This window comes from Oryza brachyantha, chromosome 8, assembly GCF_000231095.2.
Source record: "Oryza brachyantha chromosome 8, ObraRS2, whole genome shotgun sequence".
Classification (NCBI taxonomy): Eukaryota; Viridiplantae; Streptophyta; class Magnoliopsida; order Poales; family Poaceae; genus Oryza; species Oryza brachyantha.
The window spans coordinates 14,518,149-14,542,729 of NC_023170.2; the positions used below are offsets into that span (position 1 = coordinate 14,518,149).

Genomic DNA, 24,581 nt, shown 5'->3' on the forward strand with positions numbered 1-24,581 from the left:
AGCATCATGAAACCGGTTTCTAAGGGATGACTGTTTGGTTTTTTAATGAAACATCCAAATAATATATTTATAAACAAAAAATAATGTGTAAATATAACTTTTATATACATATTTTTGGTGATATAAAAAACAGAGCTGGAAAATTAACTATGGTAAAAAATCTAAAAATTAACTTTAAATTTAATGTTTAAAATTTAAATTTGAGCTTATAAATACAAGCATAACCGAAAAAAGATAGAGGTGTGACTTAAACGAATCAGCTCGAACGTAACATTGAATCAATTGCGCACTAACTTATTCACAGGATAAAAATTATCGATCGCTGTGTATGTCTACGAGACAATGACCTGCGAAAGTTAAAAAAAAGGCTGAATCTTGATCAAAGGATAGTTGCATTGATAATACCAGCACTTCGACAGTGCGCGCAACTTTAGACGGACCAAGCTCGAAGTCCACGCAGCACTACCCGTCAGTGGCTCGATCAGTGCCGTCCTAGCAGAGGCCACAGCACAGCGCGTAGCGACCATTGCATCTTCACCGCCGCCGCCGCGAGGGCAGAGTCCAAGCCAAGTCGAAAAATGTTAAAGGGACATCTCCATTGCATAACATGGTAAATTAAGGTGGATTGAAATAATAAGAGATTTTAGAATTAATTTTTATAAGGGTTGTCTGATCATGACGAACAGGGCTAACTCCGTCCGTGCATGAGGATTGTGGTGAGGGCAACATGATCAAGCGTGCAAAATCAACAATAAACCAGATCAAGCGTGCGGCAGACCAGCGACAATAGTGAGGCTCTTCTTCGTTTATTTTCCCTTTTTTCCGAAATCTAGACCACCGTGGAGACATATGAACTTTAGACTTAGGAGTAATGAAGTTAACTACATGGCCTAGGTGGGTCTCATTGGGCCAGATGGTTGTTATGTTTAATTGGTGATCTAATGTTGGTTCGTTTTGGCTTACTCACGAGGACCAACTCGAGCTTACGCGCTATATCAAACAAGCTATTATCCTAGCTCAGCTTGTTAGAAAGTTCAAACAAATTAAGCCAAGCGGAACCAAACACAAGCTAAACGAGCTATCAAGCCACGAGTTTTTTGTTCAATCTTGATCGAGATAAAGGTGGCTACGAAAAGAGGCAGGAGCGGATCCAGCCTAGTGAGAGAGGGGGGCTAGTTATCTTGTTTCTCCTTTACCTCCCCACTCTTAATCTTTTTTCTAATTTTCTTCCCTTCCCTCTTATATTTCAAGAAAATGCAGTTGATAGGGGAGGCTTAAGCGCTCAACACTCACGCTGGATCCGTCCCTAAAAGGGGAGCACACTTCACAAGACGGTCGTTGTTCCGCGCGCTGCGGAGTAATAGCCGGTCCGTCATGCTGGTGTACCCCCTTGGTACCACCAGCCTTCACTGCGCCAGGTCACTACGTACATCGAGCTCGCGCCAACGGTCCCCTTCTTGTACATTTTTACACTTTTCCGTTCCCAACTTTCACGGAGGTACTAGGTAGTAACCAAGTGTACATATGCGGTCACAAAAGAAGCCTCGGTCTGCTTCCAAGGCGAAAGATCGAAAAGAAAAATGGCAATAACACCTTACACACTCACTATACGCTATATGTGGTTACTATCACAAGTATGGCTTTACTTGGTATGTAGCTGAGCTGCAGATGGATCAGAATTCTGAGAGCTTTTTGATGATGGATCGATCAGAGATCCAGAGTTCTGCTTGCTGCTAGGTGGCGCGGTTAATGAATGCGGCAAGCGTGGCCATATGCATTGCTGCCTTGGGCGAGTCGAGGTTGTTGAGGAAGTAGCAGTGGCCCTCGCCGGGCGTGACGTAGAGCTGCGCCTGCCCCGGCCAGCCGCTGCCACGGAGGGCCTCCACGTAGGCGCGCTGCCACGGCCCGAGGCGGTCGAGGTCGGACACCGTCATCAGCACGCGGGCGCTGCCGAGCCGCCGCCACGCCGCCGCCGGCAGCGCCATGGGGTTCACGTACGGGTGCTCCGTCCCGTACCGCCCGGCGCAGATGAAGCCCCACGCCCGCTGCCCCACCGGGTCGACGTCCTTCCCCAGGAAGTACGGGTCCAGCAGCGCCACGCCGTGGATCCTCGCGCCGCCGTGCTGCCCGGCGCGCATCGCGAGGTTGTGCGCGATGTTGCCGCCGGCGCTGTCCCCGGCGACGAACAGGCGCGACGCGTCCCCGCGCCTCGCGAGCCACGAGTCCGCGCCGCGCTGCATGTCGGCGACCACCCACCTGAGCACCGCCCACGCGTCGTCGTAGGCGGCCGGGAGCGGGTGCTCCGGCGCCAGGCGGTAGTTCACCGACACCGCGATGACCCCGGCCCTGGCCGCGAGCTCGTTGAGGTAGTTGTGGTACACGGGATCGAACGCCGACTCGACGACGAACGCGCCGCCATGGAAGTAGATGACCACCGGGAGCCTCCCGGCGGGCCGGTGCCTCGTCGGCCGGTAGAGCCGCACCGCCAGGCCGTCGCTGCTGTCGACGACGACGTCCTTGGACGCCACCCCGGTGCGCGCGTCCACGGACGGCGCCACCACCGTCGTCCCCATCAGCCTCTGCACCCTGCCGCTCTTGTACTGGATCAGGAACGGCGTGAAGTCGAACTTCACCTCCATGTTCGGGTCGGCCGTCGCCCTGCTCCGCAATGCCGAAGCGAGGGACGAGCAGCATGTCGCCACGACGAGCACCGCGAGCAGCGCCCTCGACGCCATGGCCGGCCGGCAGCACACGGAGCTGATGTTGCGCGTCGCGTGTTCTTCGCCGCGATGAGCTCGAGGTGGGCAAGCGTTTATATGGCGCGGGTAGCGTGCGGCATCTTTTAACCGCTTCCACGAGGAGCGAACCGGATGGATATGGTATGCGTGGTAGGGACGAAACACTGTATCATTTATGTATTACTTTAACAAAAAAAAAACGATCGAAAGTTTTCTATACTTACGAATTCAGCTATTTAGCGGTTAGTTTAACAGAACGCTGATAGAAATTTAAAAATACAAATTATTCATAAAGATACCATTTTATTATTTTAACGGAACCTTATTAAAAATTTTCATACCATTTACTACACCATCCTATAAATAGTATATATTACGGAAGGAAATTTGGTAGGACTTTGGTCTTTTACTGATCTGAAAGACTTCCTCTCCTATTGTGACATCTGTCCGACGTGAATCTCAAAACACTTACTCTAGCACCAGGAGTTCTCTTGCCCTTCCGATCTCTTTTTTTCTCTTCGTGCTCAGCACAATAGGACCAGATCTGACGCCAGCTGAACAGTGACCTCTATGAAGTATAAATCTGATCACGGTTGGCATATGAATAACCTCGGTGCCGACTGTTGTGCGTGCTTGATGCCACTCACAATAGGTATGTTTTTGCGCATAAAATTAATTTATATTTGGTTTGGAACCAAGCATTAATCTTTTATTAACCATACTGTCTATTTTCTAAAGGTCATTTTTGTTTACCTTCCTTCAGAATATATTTCGAGGTAACATATTTACTAAAAGTATTAATTTTTTTAGGTATTATATTTTGGTATCTAAAGGTACTGAAATTTTACCGTAAAAATTTGGTAAGTCTCGCTAGTTTTTCAATGATCGTAAAATTTCTCATTTTCTAAAAATATTGTAAATGTATCTTATTTATTTTTTAGCTTTTAGCATAACATGAATATATATTTATTTTGGAAAATATTAAATTTTATTAGCTATTATGGATCAAGAATCTGTACTCCATCTTAAAAATCATGGGTCCGCCACTGCCGGCCGGCCAGACGCCAAGCTACGAACTCGACGCTCCCCGTCAGGCGGCTGTGCATGAGCTCGGTGCGGAAGATTGGGATTTAATGCTTTGAGATTCGTGCAAGACAGGAAGTCTTTCCGATCAGTAAAGGACCGAAGTCCTACCAAATTTATATATTACTGTTCATTTGCAACCTTTCGTTTATTTTATTTAAAAAAATTTATGATCAGAGCTTTTATTATTATTAGTTGATAAAATATAAATAATATTTTATATGTGATATTTTTCAAAAATTTTAATAATTTCTAAAATAAAATGAATGATAAAATGTTGGATATAGAAATCAACCAATACAGTTATAAATTATAAATTGTGACGAGTTTAGTACACACATAATACGGTGACACGGGGCTATGTGTCCCGCCCACACTAGCGAAACGGCCAACCCGGGTTGGGTCAATTCGAAAGCACGAGGCGGTGGGCGTTTCATCACTAGTGGAGATGGCACTCGCTCGATCATTAGTGGCACGTAACCATCCGGACCCGTAGTGCTTAAGTGCGTGGAGCTATCTCCTTGTCGCCGGCCAGCCCGATCGAGCACAGTAATTAAGTTAAGGACATGTAATCGATTGCCTACAAGGCTGGCTAAACCACAACAACGGCCACGGAGATTATAGCCTTGTCGATACATAATGCAGCCATACTACATACATACATACATACATACATCCCCCTCCATCACGGGGGAGAATAGCGGCATCATATCTGTGGTACCGATTGTTGGTTTTATTCAATTAAAAGCTAAACGACATATATTTATAAATAAAAATTTATGAGCAAAAAAATTACATATGTGTTTATAGTAATCCAAAAGGCAAGACTAAAAAACCATGATAAGAAAAAAAAACTTAAAACCTACTTATAAATCTAAGATTAAAAATTTAAATTTTAGTTAATAAGAGAAAAGATAGAGCTGCTAATGTTGGTAGGATTATTTTTGGTGGTAGCATTTTGTGTGCTCGTGCATGCGTTCGTACGGCTGCTCATCTGGCTCGAGCAGACGCACGCGGGCGCCAGTTCTAGATCCAGCGTTGGTAGCATAGCAACGTTGGTCTCATTTAAGACGCCCCGGGGCCTTGTGACTCTGGCCGGGCCACTTCTTCCTCATCCTACCTGTAGTTTCTTGTATCCGCTCGTCGCGCGAGAGGAGCGTTTGTTGCGTTGCGTTGCAGGGCCGGCCGTTTTGCCTTGTGGTGGTGCGCAAGCGCAAACCTTATTGCGCCATCAATGGCGGAGGACGTCCTGCAGTAATTAACTGCTACACAACCTGCACAGTGTCGGTTTCGCCACACTGACATTTATACTGCTAAACCGAAAGTAGCCGAGGAATGGCACTTGTCCGTTACCGGGCTTAAGCAGGGCCTGTGTGGCAGTACAGTGAACCTGCTGGGGTACGGTACGTGAGCTGCTGCTACCACGGCCCGTTCTTTCTTCCTTCTGTCTAACTTAAATTCTCTTATTTTTTTCACATATATTTTTGAAGCTGTTAAACGGTATATTTTATTATAAATTTTATAAAAATATCATATTAATCTATTTTTTAAATTTTTTTTACTATTAATAATTAATTAATCATACACTAATATGTTACTGTATTTTCGCACCATCAACTAACCTACAACCGAACACAGCCTACGACTGTTTCCTTGTTACATGAAGACGAGACGAAATATAAAAGGGTCATCTGTTTTTTATAATTATTTTGTAGTATAGATAAAGAAAGACAAAGTTAAAAATATGCTTCAGAAACGTGAGACGTTCAGTTTCTACCTAATTTTCTTTGAAAACACATATACTTAGCCGTTCGACCAATATGAACCGAAAATATAAGAAATCCTAATAATATGGAAAAAAGAACATAACCGCCTTTTCCTCTTTTTATAGGTTTTTAGCTTACCATACGTGGCTTTTATAGCTTTTTAGCGTACCATAGGTGCCGTTGGAAACGGTAAATGGTGATGTTCCACTGGGAGCAGAGAAGGGCAGCAGAAGGCAAATGTTCAGTACACTGCAGAACCTCTACTTTCGAATGATGTATTATAAACGAAAAATAATTTACCAATACAAATTATATATATGTATTCTTAGCGTTTTAAAACTCAATGCTGAAAAATAAATTTTGATAAAAAAAATCCAAAGTTAACTCTAAATTTAATGTTGAAAATTTAAATTTCAGCTTATATGTATAATCAGAAGAAAAAAGACGCGTCATCACACTTTAGGATGAGCTCAAGTGCCCAACGGAAATCAAACATCCCAACCGTATGGTGCCCGATTCGGATCGCTGTGGATTATGATGCGATGAGCCAAACTTTCTGCTCTCGCGTTCAAAGGGATGGGAACGGGATCTTCTTGGTGTGATCGCCTATTTTCTTCATCGGGAAACTGAATCCTCAACAAGTAGTCCAACATGGCCGAATTTCTGTTACTCCGTGTTATCGTACATTACTCTACTTTCGTGGGTGTTGATTTGGTACACTACTTTTATTTTTCTCCGAATTCTGTCCTCTGTCGACAAGGACCTGATCAGAGAATGAACGTACGGTCGAACGCATTGAGACCGTCTATGAGTTTTGTGATCGCTAGGAGAGTTTAAGTTTTCTGAAATACAGCCATGATGACGAATTGCACATAATTCAAAGAAGATTTATTAAAAAAACAAAGTTTAAAGAACAAAAACTGAACAAAAATTATAGTGGCTTGAGACTCAAAGAGGGAAATGCATGCTTCTGTTGAGTTGCACAGTATTCGATTGAGGTTGAATGAATTTTGAACGGTTTTACACGAGAAAATGTTGCTGTTGAGATTTCACCAACTGCATTTGGTTTGATCGGAAACTTGGTTGATTTTTATTGGAAATTTAGGAAATCAAAAATAAATATAAATATTAAGAAAAATATCATTAATAAAGGAAAACTGTGGAATATTACAGTAAAATGTTGAAAAGGAAAATATCGTTCTGTTGAGGTCCCAAACTACATATAAATTGAATTTTTACAATTTTCATGCCACCAGTAATACTCCCTCAATTTTATATTATAAGTTAGTTTCGGTTTGTACCAAGTCAAATCTTTTCAAGTTTGACTAGTATATTTATAGAATTATGTGCTAACATTTACAGTCAAATTAGTTTTATTAAATTCATAATTAAATAAGTTTATACTTTTAGTTTGAGTTACAAATGTTACTATATTTTTAAATAAACTTCTTCAAACTTTAAGAGATTTGACTTCGAACAATCCCAGAGTGACTTATAATATCAAATTAATAGAGTACTACTTATACAATTTTTCAATGTTTCATATTTCTCAAATTTAAAAGAGTAACTTTCGGTAAACTGTACTACCTCCGTTTCATAATATAAGTTGTTTGACTTTTTTGGTTGTAACGTTTGATCATTCATCTTATTCAAAAATTTAGTACAGATATAAAAAATGACAAGTCGTAATTAAAGTTCTTTTTATAATAAAGTAAGTCACAAGCAAATTAAATGATATTTTCATAATATTTTGAATAAGACAAATGGTTAAACATTGCAAGAAAAAAAATCAAACACCTTACATAATGAAATGGAGGGAGTAATTATTTAATCAAAACTATCGCTATCGTACAAATTTAGCTAGGTATCTTTTTAAAGCTACAACAATAACAAACAATAGTATACAATTTAAAGACCGTAACTTTACCTCCTCTATGCATACGCCAGAATGGCTGATAGGTGTGCCTAAACTTTTCAAAAAAAAAAAGTTGTAGCCAGATAAAATCACGCACCATCACAATTCTTCAAAATACCCAACTAAAGTTACATAAACTGATTCTTTTACAAAAACAAAACATTTTCATTCGCATGAAATTCGATCAATTTAAAATTGTCCAAAATCATTCACAACCCCCAGCAAAATCCCATTTCAACGTTCGAATTTGGTGAAATCCAGATCGATCCAGTGGTTGCCTGGTTGGGATGCCCGTCTACAGTAGCAACAAGACTCGGCACGTGAGACAACGATGTGCTACAGAACTTCCGTAGACTTCTGTAGCACCATACCTGAACTAATTTCTACAGTAGTACCGTAGACTACTGTATAGTAGTACCAAACTCGGGCCACTGGGGCACGGTCTGTGTCCCTTTCTTCGCTGATAATTAATCATCGAGGCAGGCACTGAAACTAATGGAAAAACCATCATTGACGAGAGTCACGTGTAAACGTGATAATGAGACTAACTATTTTATCTATAAAATTTAATAGCAGGATTTAAAACGAATTTAAAATAGAATTGTATAGGATTTTAAGCTATTTTTTTAAGTATTACATATAGTTATAAAAAAACCCACGAACGTTAGTCCATTCCCACCCATATTCACGTGACATTGTTACCCGGCAAGGGTGCGCGGGCTTCCGGTGGCTGTGGCCATCGGCCTTGATAGAATAGTGGTATGCTAATTGATTGGTCCAAAGGTTTTCGGTGTTGAATCGCGCTCGCCGCTAAATAGTTAAATTGATAAATATTTTTTCCGCTTCATATTATAAGACTTTGTGTTCATATCTAGATTTATTTATGTGTTAATGAATCTAGACACGTATACAAAACATTTATATTGATACATGGATGACTTTAAACAAATCAAGGAAATCTTATAATATAACAGATAGAGTACAGTAGATTCTTGACAGATTGATAGGTTAATCTCTAAGAAAATTTACTGGAGAAAAATAAGAGGAATTAATTTCACGCCATAACTGTTATGAAATAAATCCCCTACAAATCCTATAGTATTAACCGGACAAGGTCTTAGGCCAGAAAATCCTGCGTGGGAAATTTCCACGGCCAAATTTCCGGAGCATGAGCAGGGAAACTCTAGGCCTAATCCTTGTGGAATCCCATTGGGACATTTAGAAAATTAAGATGAAATAATTCCACACCATAATTGCTGTAAAATAAATAACTTCCCTTCAAATCCTCACTGTTAACTGAACAAGACCTTAGGGTGATGGGCCGTGAGGTATAGGGATGAAAACGGGACGGGAAAATTCCGTCCCGACCGGCACCGTATATCGATTTTCCCGCCCGAATACCGTTTTGACAGGAAAAACAGGAAACCGAAAAAAAGGAAAAGCCGGCGAAAACGGTAGCGAAAACGGTTGAGGTGTTTTCCCGACCATTTTCACGGTTCCCGTTGATAATTCCCATGGACATTCCCGTTTTGAACTCTACTATGATCTTATATTCTTATGAGTATGTGTTGATCAACTAATTTATATGATGTTGTATGTTCTCATCAATTGTTTTATGTATTATGCTAGTATCATATCCACACTAATTTTGTTGTGTCGAATATTTGAAGTGGTTATATGGTTTGTTATTCCCGTTTTGAAATATCGATTCCCGATCGTTATCGTCATGTTCCCGATCGAAATGAATCGTTTTCGAAATACCGTGTAACCGATTTTATTTTTCCGACCGACGGTCCCGCTCCCGTTTCCGAGGCAAAAATATAGGAACAGATGTAGTTAGATACTTTTCCGGACCGTTTTCATCCCCAGAGAGGTAGAAGCGCATGGCAGGTTCCCGGCCCATTGGATACCGTCCGTACCTGAGGACTGCGGTGAGGCAGCGTGGGCCGAGCGGGCCGGGCCGGTCAGGATTCAATTCCAAGGACCAAACCTTGAACCCCAAAGGCCGAACGTTTGAGAAGCCTGACCGTTCGAAAGCCCATGACCAATTATGGACCCGAATTTCTCGGCTCGGCACAATAAACACGAATTTTCTGAATTTTGAATTTTATTTATTAAATAATTTACAAATTTAATTTTGTATTTTAAAAATAAAAAAACTAACCTCCTGCCGCGCTCTAAGAGAGAGAAAATGTGATGTGGCAAACGGCCACTCGGCTGCAGGCGACACAGGGAATTTTCTATTAGTTTATTTCCTATTTACCTACTAGGAGCAAATGGACCAACCACACAAATCTATTTTTGAATGTTTTTAATAAAAAATACAAAACCAAAAAAAAATATCATCACTCTACGGTGGCCTTCTCCCGCAGCGTATTCTACTCCAAAGAAAACGTTATCCTGCCGTGTCACAACTCCAAACTTCCCGAGCAAACAAGGCCAAGTCAAATACCCCGCGCTGCCGCGCACTTGACACGCTGCGCCGCTGACTCGTGAAGTGAAGTGCACCATTGGACATTGCCCTCCGACGTCGCCGCCTCGCCGGCCGGCTGTGTCGTGCAGATGGGAGAACCTGGCGACGACGAGGTCACGTTCGAGTTCGTGCCGCTGATCCGGCAGTACAGGAGCGGCCGCGTCGAGCGCCTCTTCCCGGAGAACCGCGTCCCGCCCTCCGTCGACGCCGCCACGGGCGTCGCCTCCCGCGACGTCACCGTCGACCCGGCCACCGGCCTGTGGGCGCGCCTCTATCTCCCTGACCTCGACGGCGGCAGCGGCGGCGGCGCGGGGAACCAGCAGCAGCAGCTGCTGCTGCCCGTCGTCTTGTACCTCCACGGCGGTGGGCTCGTCGTCGGCTCGGCCGCGGAAGCGCTCGAGCACGGCTTCGCCAACCGTCTCTGCGCGCGGGCCCGCGTCATCGTGGTGTCCGTCGACTACCGCCTCGCGCCCGAGCACCCCGTCCCCGCCTGCTACGACGACGCGTGGTCCGCGCTGCGGTGGGCCGCCGCCGGCGCCGGCGCAGCGGACGCCGACCCGTGGCTCCGGGACCACGGCGACAGGGACCGCGTCTTCGTGGCCGGGTACAGCGCCGGCGGCAACATCGCCCACAACGTCACCATGCGCGCCGGCGCCGAGGAGCTCCCCGGCGGCGCGCGTGTCAAGGGGATGGCGCTGCTGCACCCGTACTTCGTGGCGGGCAAGAAGGCCGACGGCGAGGTGAAGAACGCGTGGTTGAGGGCCAAGCTGGAGGAGACGTGGTCATTCGCGTGCGGCGGCCGGACCACGGGACCGGACGACCCGCGGATCAACCCGGTGGCCGACGGCGCGCCGAGCCTGCGGCAGCTTGGCTGCGACCGGGTCCTGGTCTGCCTCGCCGCCGACGAGCTGGAGCTCCGGGGCAAGGCGTACTACGACGGGTTGCTGGAGAGCGGGTGGGCAGAGGACGCCGCCGAGCTGCTGGTCTCCGGCGAGGATCACGAGTACTTCCAGCGACAGCCCGACAGCGCCAAGGCGGCTATTCTCATGGACAAGCTTGTGGCGTTTTTTGGCGGGAACAAATAGAGAACCGCACGCCGGCGCCGGCGCCGGCACCGCCTGAAACCTTGACGAAATTGCTTCCTGCAACGCAATGTTGACACGGCCATAACGCTGATGAATGCTGGATTTTTGTTTTGTTTTTGCTTTTGTTTTTGCATCCTGATCTGTTTGATTCCACAGAAATAACAAGAAATGCAGACAAAATGTGTTGTGTTGTGCATGTTCACTCTTCAGTAATCAATCAGTGGTGTGGTCTGGACTTTCGTACCATGGAGTTGAATAAAATGGAACAAGTTGTTCTTGTTTGACTTTGTGAGCTTTCATTGCTAATGGAATCTTGCACATGATCTGGGTCTATCCTATTTGCTGCATTTTCTCAAGAAACATGTAAACCTGCTACTACTACGTGCTAACCATGTGGATCAAGCTTCGGATTGAAGCAAAGGTTGAGGCAAAATAATAATAATAAAAAAGAATGGAAGAAGTCATCCTTATGAGATTTTTCTTTGCCACCTCAGTTTCCTCCCCTTGTTTGACCGAATTAAACCCAAACCGATAAAATTTCTGGGCAAATTGATCACTTCCAAGATGCAAAAATCATTTTAAAATTAGCTTTTAGTAGAACAGCACCAACTGCGACTTGGCAACTACTGGTAGATAAGATTTGATTTGATATATTCATATATACGCTTAAGGCGAAACCCAAAGTCTAAGACGCGCCCCTCCCACACCAGCTCTGCAACCACCGCCAGCGTTTGCCCGCCCAGATCTCCACCGCGCGATGGCCGCCGCCGCGCCACCGGCGGCCTCGGCCGACGACGAGATCGTGTACGAGTCGATGCCCTGCATCCGCATCTACAAGAACCGCGTGGAGCGCTACTTCGGGTCGGAGTTCGTCGCCGCCTCCACCGACGCCGCCACCGGCGTCGCGTCGCACGACCGCGTCATCTCCCCCAACGTCTCCGCGCGCCTCTACCTCCCGCGCCTCGACGGGCCCACCGCCGCGGCGGGGGCGAAGCTCCCCGTGCTCGTCTACTACCACGGCGGCGGGTTCTGCCTCGGCTCCGCCTTCAACCCGACCTTCCACGCCTACTTCAACGCCTTCGCCGCGCTCGCCGGCGCCGTCGTGGTGTCCGTCGAGTACCGCCTCGCGCCGGAGCACCCCGTCCCCGCGGCCTACGCCGACTCGTGGGAGGCGCTCGCCTGGGTCGCCGGCCACGCCGCGGGGGGCGACGGCGGCGACGAGCCGTGGCTCGTTGACCACGCCGACTTCTCCCGCCTCTACCTCGGCGGCGAGAGCGCCGGCTCCAACATCGCGCACCACATGGCGATGCGGGTGGCCGAGGATGGGCTGCCCCACGGCGCCAAGATCCGCGGCCTCGTCATGATCCACCCCTACTTCCTCGGCACCAACAAGGTGGGCTCCGACGACCTGGACCCCGCGGTGCGGGAGAGCCTCGGCAGCCTGTGGCGCGTCATGTGCCCGACCACCACCGGTGAGGACGACCCGCTCATCAACCCGCTCGTCGACGGCGCGCCGGACCTCGCCGCGCTGGCGTGCGACCGCGTGCTCGTGTGCATCGGCGAGCGCGACGTGCTCCGCGACCGCGGCCGCGCGTACTACGACCGGCTCACGGCGAGCGGGTGGCGCGGCGAGGCGGAGATATGGCAGGCGCCGGGCAAAGGGCACACCTTCCACCTCCTCGAGCCACACTGCGACGAGGCCATCGAGCAGGACAAGGTCATCAGCGGCTTCCTCAACCGCTAGGGCTCGCCGGCCGGCGATGACACCGCCACCATATCGGAGATTAGCATCGGTTTATACCCGCAAATAACTGCAGCTACGTCGCCGACGGCGACGGCAGCTGCCGCCGCACCATACTTACTGCTGCATTTTTACGTTTTGGATTCAGAATTGTGTTGCGTCTGTTGCAATTGGGTGGTATGGATGGATCGTATCGCCATTGTTGTAGCTGTGGGTGTTGTATCAGAAAACTTGGGAGATAATACAGTGATACATTTCATACTGATGAAATTATACTACCTTGTTGACACTTTGATTCATTCTCTTTGGTACTTTTGTGAAGCATTGCTGTTAAATCTTGCATCAAAAATCAAACTTGCTTACTCATTCTTCCAAAAGAACAACTGCTCAGTTCCAAAATTCCCCTGATCAAATGTTTGTCAACTAGGAAGGTTCACATGGAGTGATACCTTCCATCAATTACTTTTCTTTCATCATGGTTTGATGATAATTGTAAACAGTTCTTTGAAATTATTATATACTCCCTTCCGTTTTTAATAGACAACATAGTTAACTTTTTTCCTTAAGTTTAACCATTCGTCTTGCTCATAAAACGTGTGTAATTATCATTTATCTTGGAGTGAGTTGCAGAATATGGCACCTATTATTAGCTAAGTTTCATTTTGGACCACTCTTAAACTCATATTTTCACTTTGGACTAGGGAAATTTGTCCATTTTACGGTTTGGACCATCCAAGTCTCACATTTAGCCACATCTAGTCTCCAATTTGACAAATATGTATATGTAGAGTGCATATAGATAAGAGAGTTTGGATTGTACCGTAGCTGATGTGTCTGATGTTATTGATATGTAATGAAGAGGTTGTTTGGGATGGTTCAAGTTATAACAATGTCAAATTTATATGATCCAAAATATAAAGGTAGATTTAAGAGTGGCCCAAAGTAAAATATAGGCAATAAAATATGGTCTAAAATACAACTTACTCTTTATTTTGCTATGATTTAATTTATTAAATTTATTTTAAGCATAACATGTAGTTTTGCATATCTGCATGAAATTTTAAATAAGATGAATAATCAAAATCATATAAGTGTTGTCTATTAAAAACCAAAGGGTGTATTCGGTGTACATATGAATTCTTTGCCTTTTATGAATTGGTTGTTTACTCTTAGCAAAATGAGAGAAGGGGGTTCATGCATTTTTCAACTAGGACGACGCACATGGAGTGGTGCTCCCCTTCACCAATTTCTTATTTTATTAGCAGCATTCGATAATAAGCATATTTTTGAAATTGCTTATACTTTTGAACGCATGAATTATTTGCCTTTTATGAAGCATTGTCATCAATGCAAATACCTTACATCAAAGACTTGCTTTACTCATAAAAAGTTTCTCTGCTTATGCATTCATGAAACTAGGCTGACTCACATGGAGATGCCCTCTATCAGTATGATTTCATATTCATCCTTTGATAATAAGTAATTCTTTGAATTTTATTTATACTTGATGGACATATGAGTTCATTCCCTTTCATGAAGCATTATTGTAAATGCAGTATCATGCATCAAAGAATTGCTTGTTTAATTACCCTTACATTTTTCTTTTGCTCATCTGTTCATACATTTGTCAACTAGGGGGCCTCACATGTAGAGATGCCCTCTATCAAGCTCTCCTCATATATGCCCTCTGATTATAAGCAATTCTTTGAAATTATACTTGTCGGGCACATGAATTATTTGCCTTTTAGGAAACATTGTTGCAAACTTAGGCCTTGTTTAGTTCCAAAAATTTTTCCCAAAAACATCACATCGAATCTTTGGACATCTAAATAAAGCATTAAATATAGATGAACCAAAAAACTAATTGCACAGTTATATGAGAAATCGTGACACGAATTTTTTGAGACTAATTAGTCCATGATTAGCCATAAGTACTACAGTAACCAATATGTGCTAATGACGGCATAATTAGGCTCAAACGATTCGTCTTGTGGTTTCCAGACGAGCTGTGAAATTCGTTTTTTCATTCGTATCCGAAAACCCCTTCCGACATCCGGTCAAACGTCCGATGTGATATTCCTGCCAAAATTTTTTGCCATCTAAACATCCCCTTAGTACCTTGCATCAAAGAATTGCTTGTTTACTCTGACAGATAACAATTGCTCAGTTCAGATGCATACATTTGTCAACTAGTCCGGCTAACATGGAGAGATGCCCTCTATCAGTTTCTTTTCTTATTGTTACCCTTTGACAATCTCTTTTGGGTTCCATGTTGCCCCATGCTAGGCTTTGTCATATTAGTCCTTTTTAAGAAAAAGAGGGGAAGTCAATGACTGAGAAAATTGTTGTATTTTTATTTTCAGTTTCATTTTATAAAATGAACTGTTTCCTTTTCAGTTCCAGAGATGCTAGTACAAGACTTGATAGCTAGTATAAAATTCTCTTCACTTACTGCATTTCTTTTCTCTTCATGGGCTCCATTTGATATCAGACGCCATCCTGTTCTCAGATTTGGCCCACTTGATGTGTTACTGTCCCACCCAATCTTGAGTTTTTACCAAGTGATTCTTGCAGCACAATGTCACCTAGGAGAAACTGCAACCTTGCTGGTAATCTACTACTGGGATGGACAATGTTCAGTTCAGAAGAGTTATTTCAACAAAGAATTAAAATAGTCTTTCAGACAAAAAAAGGAAGCAATTCTAGATGTTGTGACCTACTGGAACCTTTATTTTCTGCAATATTCAGGGACATGTGCCCTTTCAGAAAAAAAATAGTTAGGGATATTTGTGGGCACAGGCTGAATCTGTAAATTTCATTAAAAGCAATTGCTCTGTTAAACTCCCATTCGTCAGAACACTGAATGATTCTTACCTCAATGTAGAAAAGCTAAAGATTGATTCCAGTGATTTGTAAAGCCTTCCTCAGTGAGCCCAGCAATGGAGATCGATCCTACACTTTCTCCCGACAAGAAACGGACACATCTAAATATGTCACCAAACAAATTTGCAGCAAATGATCACCACTGAGAGTAGGTGTACTTGTTGAATTTAAAAACACCATTGTTCTTTCATTCAGCAAAAATTTGTATTTTAAAATTCAGGAGACAAAGGCAATTGGCCAAGGAATCAAAGTGTCTTTCTTGATGGGAAGAAACATATGTATCCATCAGGTAGAGGAGCTTACAGAAGGTACTGCCGTTGATAGCCAATGACCCTTCAATGGAGTCTTTAACAAAGATTTTTATGGTAGATTTGTGCAATGATTAAAAGATGATATACTGAACCATGTAGGGCTAATTTCCTTGGCCAGTCAAAAAAATGATTATTTTGATGGACGGAGCAGAATGCAAGTGAAGCTTGGATAGAAATTAACCATTTTTACATAAGGATTAACCCAAAGGGACCACCTATGGCACAACCAAGGAGATATATTCCTTCATTGTACCGTACACAACTCTTTCTGTTTTCTGCGAAGATGTGAATCATGTTATTCTCGAATGCATTGCAATTTTAACGAGTATTTTCTGTCAAATTGCCAAAAAAAAAATAGCACTAGCTCAGTAATCTATAGTATCTACACAAGAATCATTGTTACCACTGGGTTCATGGATCATATATAAATTAAAAAGAACAGAGTATCTACCGTATTATTAAATCAAGGGAGTCACCTCGTACATTAGGGTTAGAAATTTACTGGGTTACTTAAAAAAAAGATCTATGCACATGATAAGGCTAAATTATAACGGTATAGACTAGTTCAACCATGTTAAAGCATTGCTGTCACCACGTAGGAAATGCAATTTTATTTTCAAAAATACAAGAGTAGCATATAAACACAATTGTAATTTCAGTTAAATTATAATCTATGAGTGGACCTTAAATTGCCTAAGGTCTTGTTGTTTTCCTCAATAGATTTTGGATTTTTCGTTGTCAAGCTTAAGAGCATATCCAAGAGAATGCTAATAATTTGTTTTCCAAAAAATTACATTGGATCCATCTTAAAAAAATATTAGGCATAAAAATTATACACTCCTCCAACAAAAATCTAAAAAAAATGAATAACTTGTATTAGGAATACATATTTTTTGCCCCCAATTTAACACACAAGTAAGCTAATTTTAGGCATGTGTAAATATTAGAAATGTATTTGGTAACCTGTTGGAGATATATTTTCTAGCTCAATTATCAAAATTCAATTTTAGGGATCAATTTTAGATATCTCGTTAAGATGCTCTAACAACTACATATTCAGTGCGTTCGTGTACAAGTTAATTATACAAAAGTTTTCATACAATATTTTAATGCAAATTTTATTTTATAGTAATTAATTCAATAATTTAGATCTCAAATTAAAAATTAATTTGATGACTGAAGCAAATAATGCAAAAATTGAGAAATGACATGTAGCCTAATGGTTACAAAGGCCTTAGTAGCACCTGTGGTCCTGGGTTCGACTCCTCGTTGGAGCGAATTTTCCAAGACTCTAACAAGTTTGTGCTTTCAGTGGGTGACGACGTGTCCATCGACATCGAGACACCCGTGATGACTTCGTGGTTCTCTAGGATTTACCGGCCCGTCTTTGGAGGTGTTCATAGGGGGTGCGTGCGACGACGTGCCCATCGACATCGAGACGCCCGTGATGACTTTGTGGTTCTCTAGGACTTACCGGCCCGTCTTTGGAGGTGTTCATAGGGGGGTTTGCGTGCGTGCGTTGTGAGCGTCTGCGTTTAACCATGTTCTAATTAAAAACATAATGCAAAAATTCAAAATCTTGATGACTGTTAAATGGGGCCTAAGTGACCTCTAATGCTTATCTAGAATTTCGTAGAGCACCTTGCAAGCATGGGACCCGCTTTCTTATTGAGACGCCATTATGGCCGGACGATGATTTAAAACCAATCAGTGAGTAATACTCCTTCAACTTACCCATCCTAGGTATACTTGAACAACATCTTTACCGCCTTTAAAAGCTGTATAGATGATACCTATTTTCTAGCGTAAAAAATTGATACTTTAGGTATTGTATAACTAGATATTAAAAAGTAACACTATGAAAAATGAAGTAACTGAGATTTTTCTTAAGCACCGTAAAATTTCTCAAACTTAAAATTGTTTATTTATGATATACACACAATATTACTATGTTTTTTATTATATGATGGATTATGCTAATCTTTTATGGCATATTAACTTTTAAATATTTTAAGTTTTATTTAAATTTATATGATAAACGATAATATCCATCACTATGCACCAAAAATATGAAACAGCTATGAGATACATGACATAAAGAACATTTTATATAACCATTCATGGTTATACAACGATTATAAAATGTTCATCTAAACAGCCTTTTGAAAAATCAACACGATGTAGCAAAACACAACAATAACAAAATAAGCCATAAAAGGCCCTTCATGGTTCTGGAATAACTTTGACTGTTCTAAAAAGGTAAAGATCTAAACGCTCTAAGATGAAAGATACATTCATGTACTTAAGTATTATCAGAGGTACTTATGTAGAAAGATAAAATGGTAATTTTACAAAAGGCAAAAAAATCATAAATTTGGAAAAGGTACTACGCCGGTATGGTTGAAGTGAAGCAAAATATGTGATTTACGTGATTTTCTCTAGTTTAAATTTTATTTCTAAGTACATCGTGATTAATTTACATGGTGTTTTGCAGAATTGCAGATTTTAAACCTTTAATAGAAAGAACGAGTGCCACGACGGTCTACTGTTCCCAGATCTCTTCATGTCTCCTCGACTATTGCCCCTACCTCCTTCTGACCCAACACCGATCTTGCTTCTCAACGACAGTGATGAAAGAAGATTTGCGTATGAAGAACGATCACCCTTTGCCTTTTTTTTGACTCAACGCCGATCTACTTCCTCGATGTCAACGAAGAATAAACCCTAGGATGGAAGATTTACATACGAAGAAAAAAAAATCAAGATCAACGATATATAACTTTTAGGCAAACAATATTTTTTTCAATGGAGAATTTATTTGAGACTAAACACTATTGCTACTAAATTAGCTTTGTAATTACATCACTACCATCGACTAAACAAATTTTTTCCATACCTTGCCCCTCATTAGACCAATGATTGACATTGCACCACCCATCCATACCTCTACATGCTGCGCAAACACAGTAAAATCTCTCATATTTGAAACGTTTCAATAACTAATTTCTTTGTTTTCACAGTGTACGTATAACTTGATGTTTCACTCACTTACGGTCGATGAACTGCAACATTTTTGATCATCCAATATTGTAAATTCTTTTAATTAAATCAGACATTCGATTTGTAGTCTCTACAAATAGCTCACTTGCAGTAATATCTAAAACCGTAAAGAGAAAAAGAAAAACCCCACTTGGTCTTTGCAGATAAGAAGAGGCGGCCCAGACGCATCTGATAGCAGTTTAGACGTGCTGATGAACAGAGATTGTTTCTGACCACACCATTACACCTAACCACTGTACCACAAACACACCCAATTAGTCAATTACCCATGGTACCATGTGAAGAAAATGGGGTTCTGATTGGGCACTCCCGCTTCGAACACTGCGGCACATAAACCACAGCACCTAGCTAGCCGCCCTTATCGATCTCCTCTCTATAAATAGTGCCGCGCACCGAGGGTACACTTCACAGCAACCCAGGGAACCTTCAGATCGAAGCACCAGGAGTTAGAGACTGAGACTTCAGTTTCCCAGCTAGTGATCCCAGTAGCTAAGCTTGCTAGCTACCTAGCTATATAGCTAGATAGCAAGCTCGATCTCTCTCCCTTAATTAGCCTCATAATCTTGCTCTTAATCTTAAGTTAGCATTCTCACATGGCTGGAACCAAGCTGGTGGTGTTCTGCACTTGCATTCTGCTGTTCATCGTCATCGCCATGTCAGGCCAGGCTGAAGCCAGGCGGTTGGCGGCGACGGAGACGGCGACAACCAGGGGCGGCAATGAGCCATGCAACGAGGAGGACGCCGCCGCCGCCGTCGTCGTGGAAGGTGACGGCGGGAGCTCGGGCTTCTTCAGAGCAGTGCAAGAAACGGCTTCTGCGTCGACGCCTGATGCTGCAGCTGCAGCTGCAGGGCGAGGCAGCGCCGCCGCCGCCGCCGAAGGACGAAGCGGCATGCCAATGGCGACGACGGACTCCCGGCCTACCGCTCCGGGGAACAGCCCTGGCATAGGCAACAAAGGGAAGATCAACAACTAGCTGGTTGCTCGCATCGTTTCGGTTTCACCGATTCTTCTCTGCTTAAAGCATTTGATCAAACTAGCTGGTGTGATTATTGCGTGTCGATCGCCGATCAGCTAGCTGCCACTACGTATGCACTGCACGTCACCCCCAGCAGGTGCATGCTGCTCAGTTTCTCTGCACTGAATTTGCTTCTAGTTTTCTTTCTCGTCGTCGTTTTGATTTCTGCTCCAAGCATCGAACTAAGCTCGATGTTTTGTGAACATCTGTACGTCAGTATGTACTGTGTTGGCTGTTTGTACTGTTAAAAACAATGTTGATTCAATAAAGTTGTGGGCGGCTAGCTGCAGCTTTATGCCACCGCATATATATCGGTATATGCTTATAGTTTTAATTTTGGGATTACATTTGACAGGCCATGCGAAAAGATCATCTTTAACCAGTTTTAACTGTTAGAGAACCAGGGTTAGTGAATATGATTACTGCGATGAATCTTTACTAATTCGATGATATATACACGTACGCTTGAAATCCAAGCAGACAAAAGTTGCAGAGCCATTCTTCCGACATATACCATTATATATACCATGCAAATTAATATGTTCATATATAGTACTATGATGTATATATGTGGAGAGTTCTTGGCAAAGTGGGGTTTGGAGACGAGAGAAAATGGGAAGACCAACCAATGACGTCGCGTCGAACACTCTGCTTTCCCGTTCTCTTTATCGTACTGTACTCAAGAAAGCTAAAACATTACTAAATCCGTTTTATAACGTAAGACTTTCAAGCCTTTTATAGATTTATATGGATGCTAATGAATCTAAACATATATATATATATATATTATATATTATATATACATTTATCAATTGATAAATTTAGATAAGACTATAAAGATTTACGATATGAAACGGAGGTAGTACTGAATATAACAGGATGTACGTTGATATCCCTACAGATAACTTATTTGTATTGCCCCATTTTGTTCAGTTCAAGCAAGAAATAAAGTAGTTCCCTGATTCTGCAGTTCTGTACACAACAAAAAAATTAAGGTTTCATGTGGGTCCTACAGGGAGAAAAAAGAAGAAATTAAGGACGGTGCATTTCCTTTAAATATTTGAGGGAATATATAACAGTTGGCTACGTGCCCATTCAAAAGATGTCACGTTGCTTAAATTATTCTGCATTCATGCACGGTTGTCTAAATTAAAAAAATAATTTGCCAAAAATTCCATCCATATCCATCAACTGACTTCGTTAACCGTAGGACATGACGTGTTGATAGTCAGGTTGATAGCGTCATGCTCCTATTTTGCGTCACCTGCAGATAGTGGGAGTGATCAGTGATGGGCTTGGGTTCACCGTGTTAGGATCAGCATTGGACCTAACCTAGTTTGACCGACGTTAAGCTAGAGTAGCATGCACGATAAAATTATATTCAACCTTATAAGTTTTTCGTCTTGTGCATTTTGGTATGGTCTTGGTTGTCCGAGGAGCATCTATGTTATAAGGAGAGAAATAAATGGAGTTATCTATAGTAATATTATCGATAACATAAGTACAATGGAACGGCAAATTTGCTATGAGGGCAACTACGTGACTGAATTCCATCAGGGGACATGACATTTAATGGTGATGATGTCATTCGTGCCTCCTGCATGAGTTCACACTTTATCCTACCATAAGCCACACGCTCACCATACCTGAGAGAACCACCACTCAGTGGTGGGGCATAGAGATGGCGCTAACAAGAGGCCAGGAGACAATAATATTATTACGATAGCAACATGGGATACAACGTTGGAGCCAAGGAGAAAAGAGGAGGCGCTAGCAACAAATGACTCATCGCTTGGTCAAGCGGTTCCAACAGATGAAGCTGGCTAGAATTCCATCAAAAGAAACATGTATGTATTCAATCTAATCTATGAACATAGATTCAACAAACAAGATTGATCGAATTAAACTGAGACAGAATTACGTAAACCGAACCTATATCAGTAAACTCAATTGAACACAAACATAAACCCTAATTGAGGATAAACTATCACCTAAACTAGAACATAGATCAAAATAATAGCAAACCTCAGGTAAACAGTCGAATGAACTAGATAGAAGATCAGACTGAATCGAGACAGTCCTATCTAATCGATTCAACGGGTTGACAATTACAAACTCACATTGTCAAGTACTAACCTCCCGCCAAAACCTCCCGCCAAGAGCTCGCTCCTATCAAAATATGTGGCGATGCGCCGAATGTTGTATTGATCAGATGATTGTTGATTATTTTACAAGCTATGGGATGTGGTATTTATACCCATATCTATTATCTAACTTATTACACATGGTTTCTATTATCTAAAACAAACTCTATTATTTACATATATATCTTCTTCGTGGACTCTATTTACTCTCCGAATTAATTTCCGCTTTTTCGCATCCAATCGGACTACTTTTCTAATCCGTCTCGTTTTCCTATAGGCTTATCCAATTTCGCTTACAACCAATTAGTCCGATTGTTTCATTTCAGTCCGATTCGGTTATATCTTCCCAATTTTGTCTCTAATGGCCAAATCCAAATTTCGGTTTTAACAGATCCCCATCCTCAACGTTGGCTGTCCATACTCATAGTTAATGCTAGCCTTAGAGCCATCCTCACTGTCGGCTGCCGGTACCCCCATGCTCATCGTCTGGCACAACAACACATCAACTATTCACCTCACTCCACACCAGGATAATGGGGCCTAGTCAGATTTAAGGACTCGCTAGGGTCAAAAACGGGGAAAGATTTTACCTTGTTATATATTTTAGGGCTGGGAAAGAAAGTTGGGGGTTAGGAAAGGGGTTGTTCTTGTCCAACCTAGCCCTGAACCGGCTCATTACCAACCTTAAATGAGAATGATAATCCACGAGAGTGGTATTTGGGGATGAGTTCTTTATGAGGATGACAAATAATAAAATTTGCCTTGGAGATGCAGAAGATGGTCAGTAGTATGGTAAGGAGTAGAGTTCAAAAGCCAGTGGCCTGGCCAGGGAGCTGCAGGAGCACGTGCCAGCGTGGGTTTTGATTTTGCTCGGACGCATGTTCTCTCAGCAATTTTATTGTCTCTTAATTATTAATTATGGTATGGATGCTTAACTCCCTATAAAAGCAATAGGTAACATATATCAAAATCCATATTATTGGATTTACATGGTATCGAAGTCATAAAGCCGTGAGAGAGAAAGAGTGAGTTTGTTCTTAAATTTTAATTGGTGATTGTCTCTCGTATTTTTTTACGGAGCTAGATTAATTTCGAAGTGTAAACTAGATCTTATTACTTATATACATCCGAAAGCTTCTATCTCTATATATACATTTTGATTTTAAAACAGAACACGATTTAAGTATAGCTCTCATGTTCAATTTCCACAAATATAATCGTAATTCCCACATATATATAATAGACTTCCAAAGAACATAAGTTTAATACAGCCTGCCAGCGTCTATTTCTATAAATGTATTGTATTTTATATACAACTACACGGTTAAAACCTATACATTCCACTCCACGGTATAGAAAAAACTTTCTCAAATTTAGCTAGTAAGTTCTTGGAGGCAATAATCAGCTAAAGAGAAAAATCATGGTATGTGCCGATCAGATAGACATGTGTTAGTCCACGGGTAATTCACAACTAAAATTTATTTTTAATTAATATCTTAAAAATAAACTTAATCATTTATTAAAACCAATGCTGGCTAAGAATTATCCCCGCGGCCATGGTAACGGGTTGGGTTTGATGCGGGTAGAGCAATTATCCGTCCGCTAACTTGAAGGCTACAGGTAGAATTCTCTACCCGTATCCATGTATCCGTGCCTGCAGTTAAAATCTGATACCCGTACTCATTGGGTTATCCGCGGGTGAAGAAAAATACTTATACCCGTACCTGTATCGATTCGGGTTGGATACAGACACTACCCACGGATAAAAATCGTACCCGAATCGGAATTGCCATCCCTACGCCGGTGCACATGGGCGATCTGCATCAGTCTGCGAACATGCACATGTACAAGTAATGCGTGCACGCACGCACCTCGATCTGACACGATCGGTCTACCGATGATCCTGATTCTCGATAAGATTCGGTGCACAACCAAAGAAAAACGATCCATCCATAGTTCCATACACCCATGACCAAGAGATCCTATCCCAGCTGCATGCGATCGAGCACGGACGGCGCCATGCCCGCACTGCTCTCTGCTCTGCTCGCCGGCCGCCCTTTTCCGCCATGCGCGCGGGGCGCCCACACCACGCGGCCGGCGGGCGGGCGGCACCACCGCTCCACCACTGAAAGAAAGATGGAGAGATCCCTGCCGAATCCGCTGTATTCCCCCCAGGATATTCTCTGTTGCGCCGGGGGTCCTGCGGCCGTCCTTCCTCCCTCGCCGTCTCCCCGATCGATCGGATCGGCCAGCGCCACACGACGCGTTCGGTGGGTAGCCAGCGCCCAGCGCCGCCGGCGCCGCCCACTTGCATGGGTTGTCCTCTCCTCCTCGATCGGCCATCGCATCGCATCGCATCGGCATAA

At 42.9% G+C, this 24,581-nt stretch overlaps 4 protein-coding genes across 4 annotated transcripts; 3 read left to right on the plus strand and 1 right to left on the minus strand.

Annotated features, from left to right (window-relative positions):
• Nucleotides 1-714: 714 nt before the first annotated feature.
• Nucleotides 715-2,826, minus strand: LOC121055121 (tuliposide A-converting enzyme 1, chloroplastic-like). The gene has a single exon (XM_040526559.1). The coding sequence runs from the start codon at nucleotides 2,733-2,735 to the stop codon at nucleotides 1,734-1,736; it is 1,002 nt and encodes a 333-aa protein (XP_040382493.1). The 5' UTR covers nucleotides 2,736-2,826; the 3' UTR covers nucleotides 715-1,733.
• Nucleotides 2,827-9,961: 7,135 nt separating this feature from the next.
• Nucleotides 9,962-11,344, plus strand: LOC102721762 (2-hydroxyisoflavanone dehydratase-like). The gene has a single exon (XM_040527033.1). The coding sequence runs from the start codon at nucleotides 10,065-10,067 to the stop codon at nucleotides 11,058-11,060; it is 996 nt and encodes a 331-aa protein (XP_040382967.1). The 5' UTR covers nucleotides 9,962-10,064; the 3' UTR covers nucleotides 11,061-11,344.
• Nucleotides 11,345-11,687: 343 nt separating this feature from the next.
• Nucleotides 11,688-13,062, plus strand: LOC102722042 (probable carboxylesterase 2). Its single transcript, XM_040526870.1, has one exon. The coding sequence runs from the start codon at nucleotides 11,818-11,820 to the stop codon at nucleotides 12,802-12,804; it is 987 nt and encodes a 328-aa protein (XP_040382804.1). The 5' UTR covers nucleotides 11,688-11,817; the 3' UTR covers nucleotides 12,805-13,062.
• Nucleotides 13,063-19,648: 6,586 nt separating this feature from the next.
• Nucleotides 19,649-20,029, plus strand: LOC107304740. Its single transcript, XM_040526593.1, has one exon. It carries the CDS (start codon nucleotides 19,649-19,651, stop codon nucleotides 20,027-20,029), a length of 381 nt encoding a protein of 126 aa, XP_040382527.1.
• Nucleotides 20,030-24,581: the final 4,552 nt, after the last annotated feature.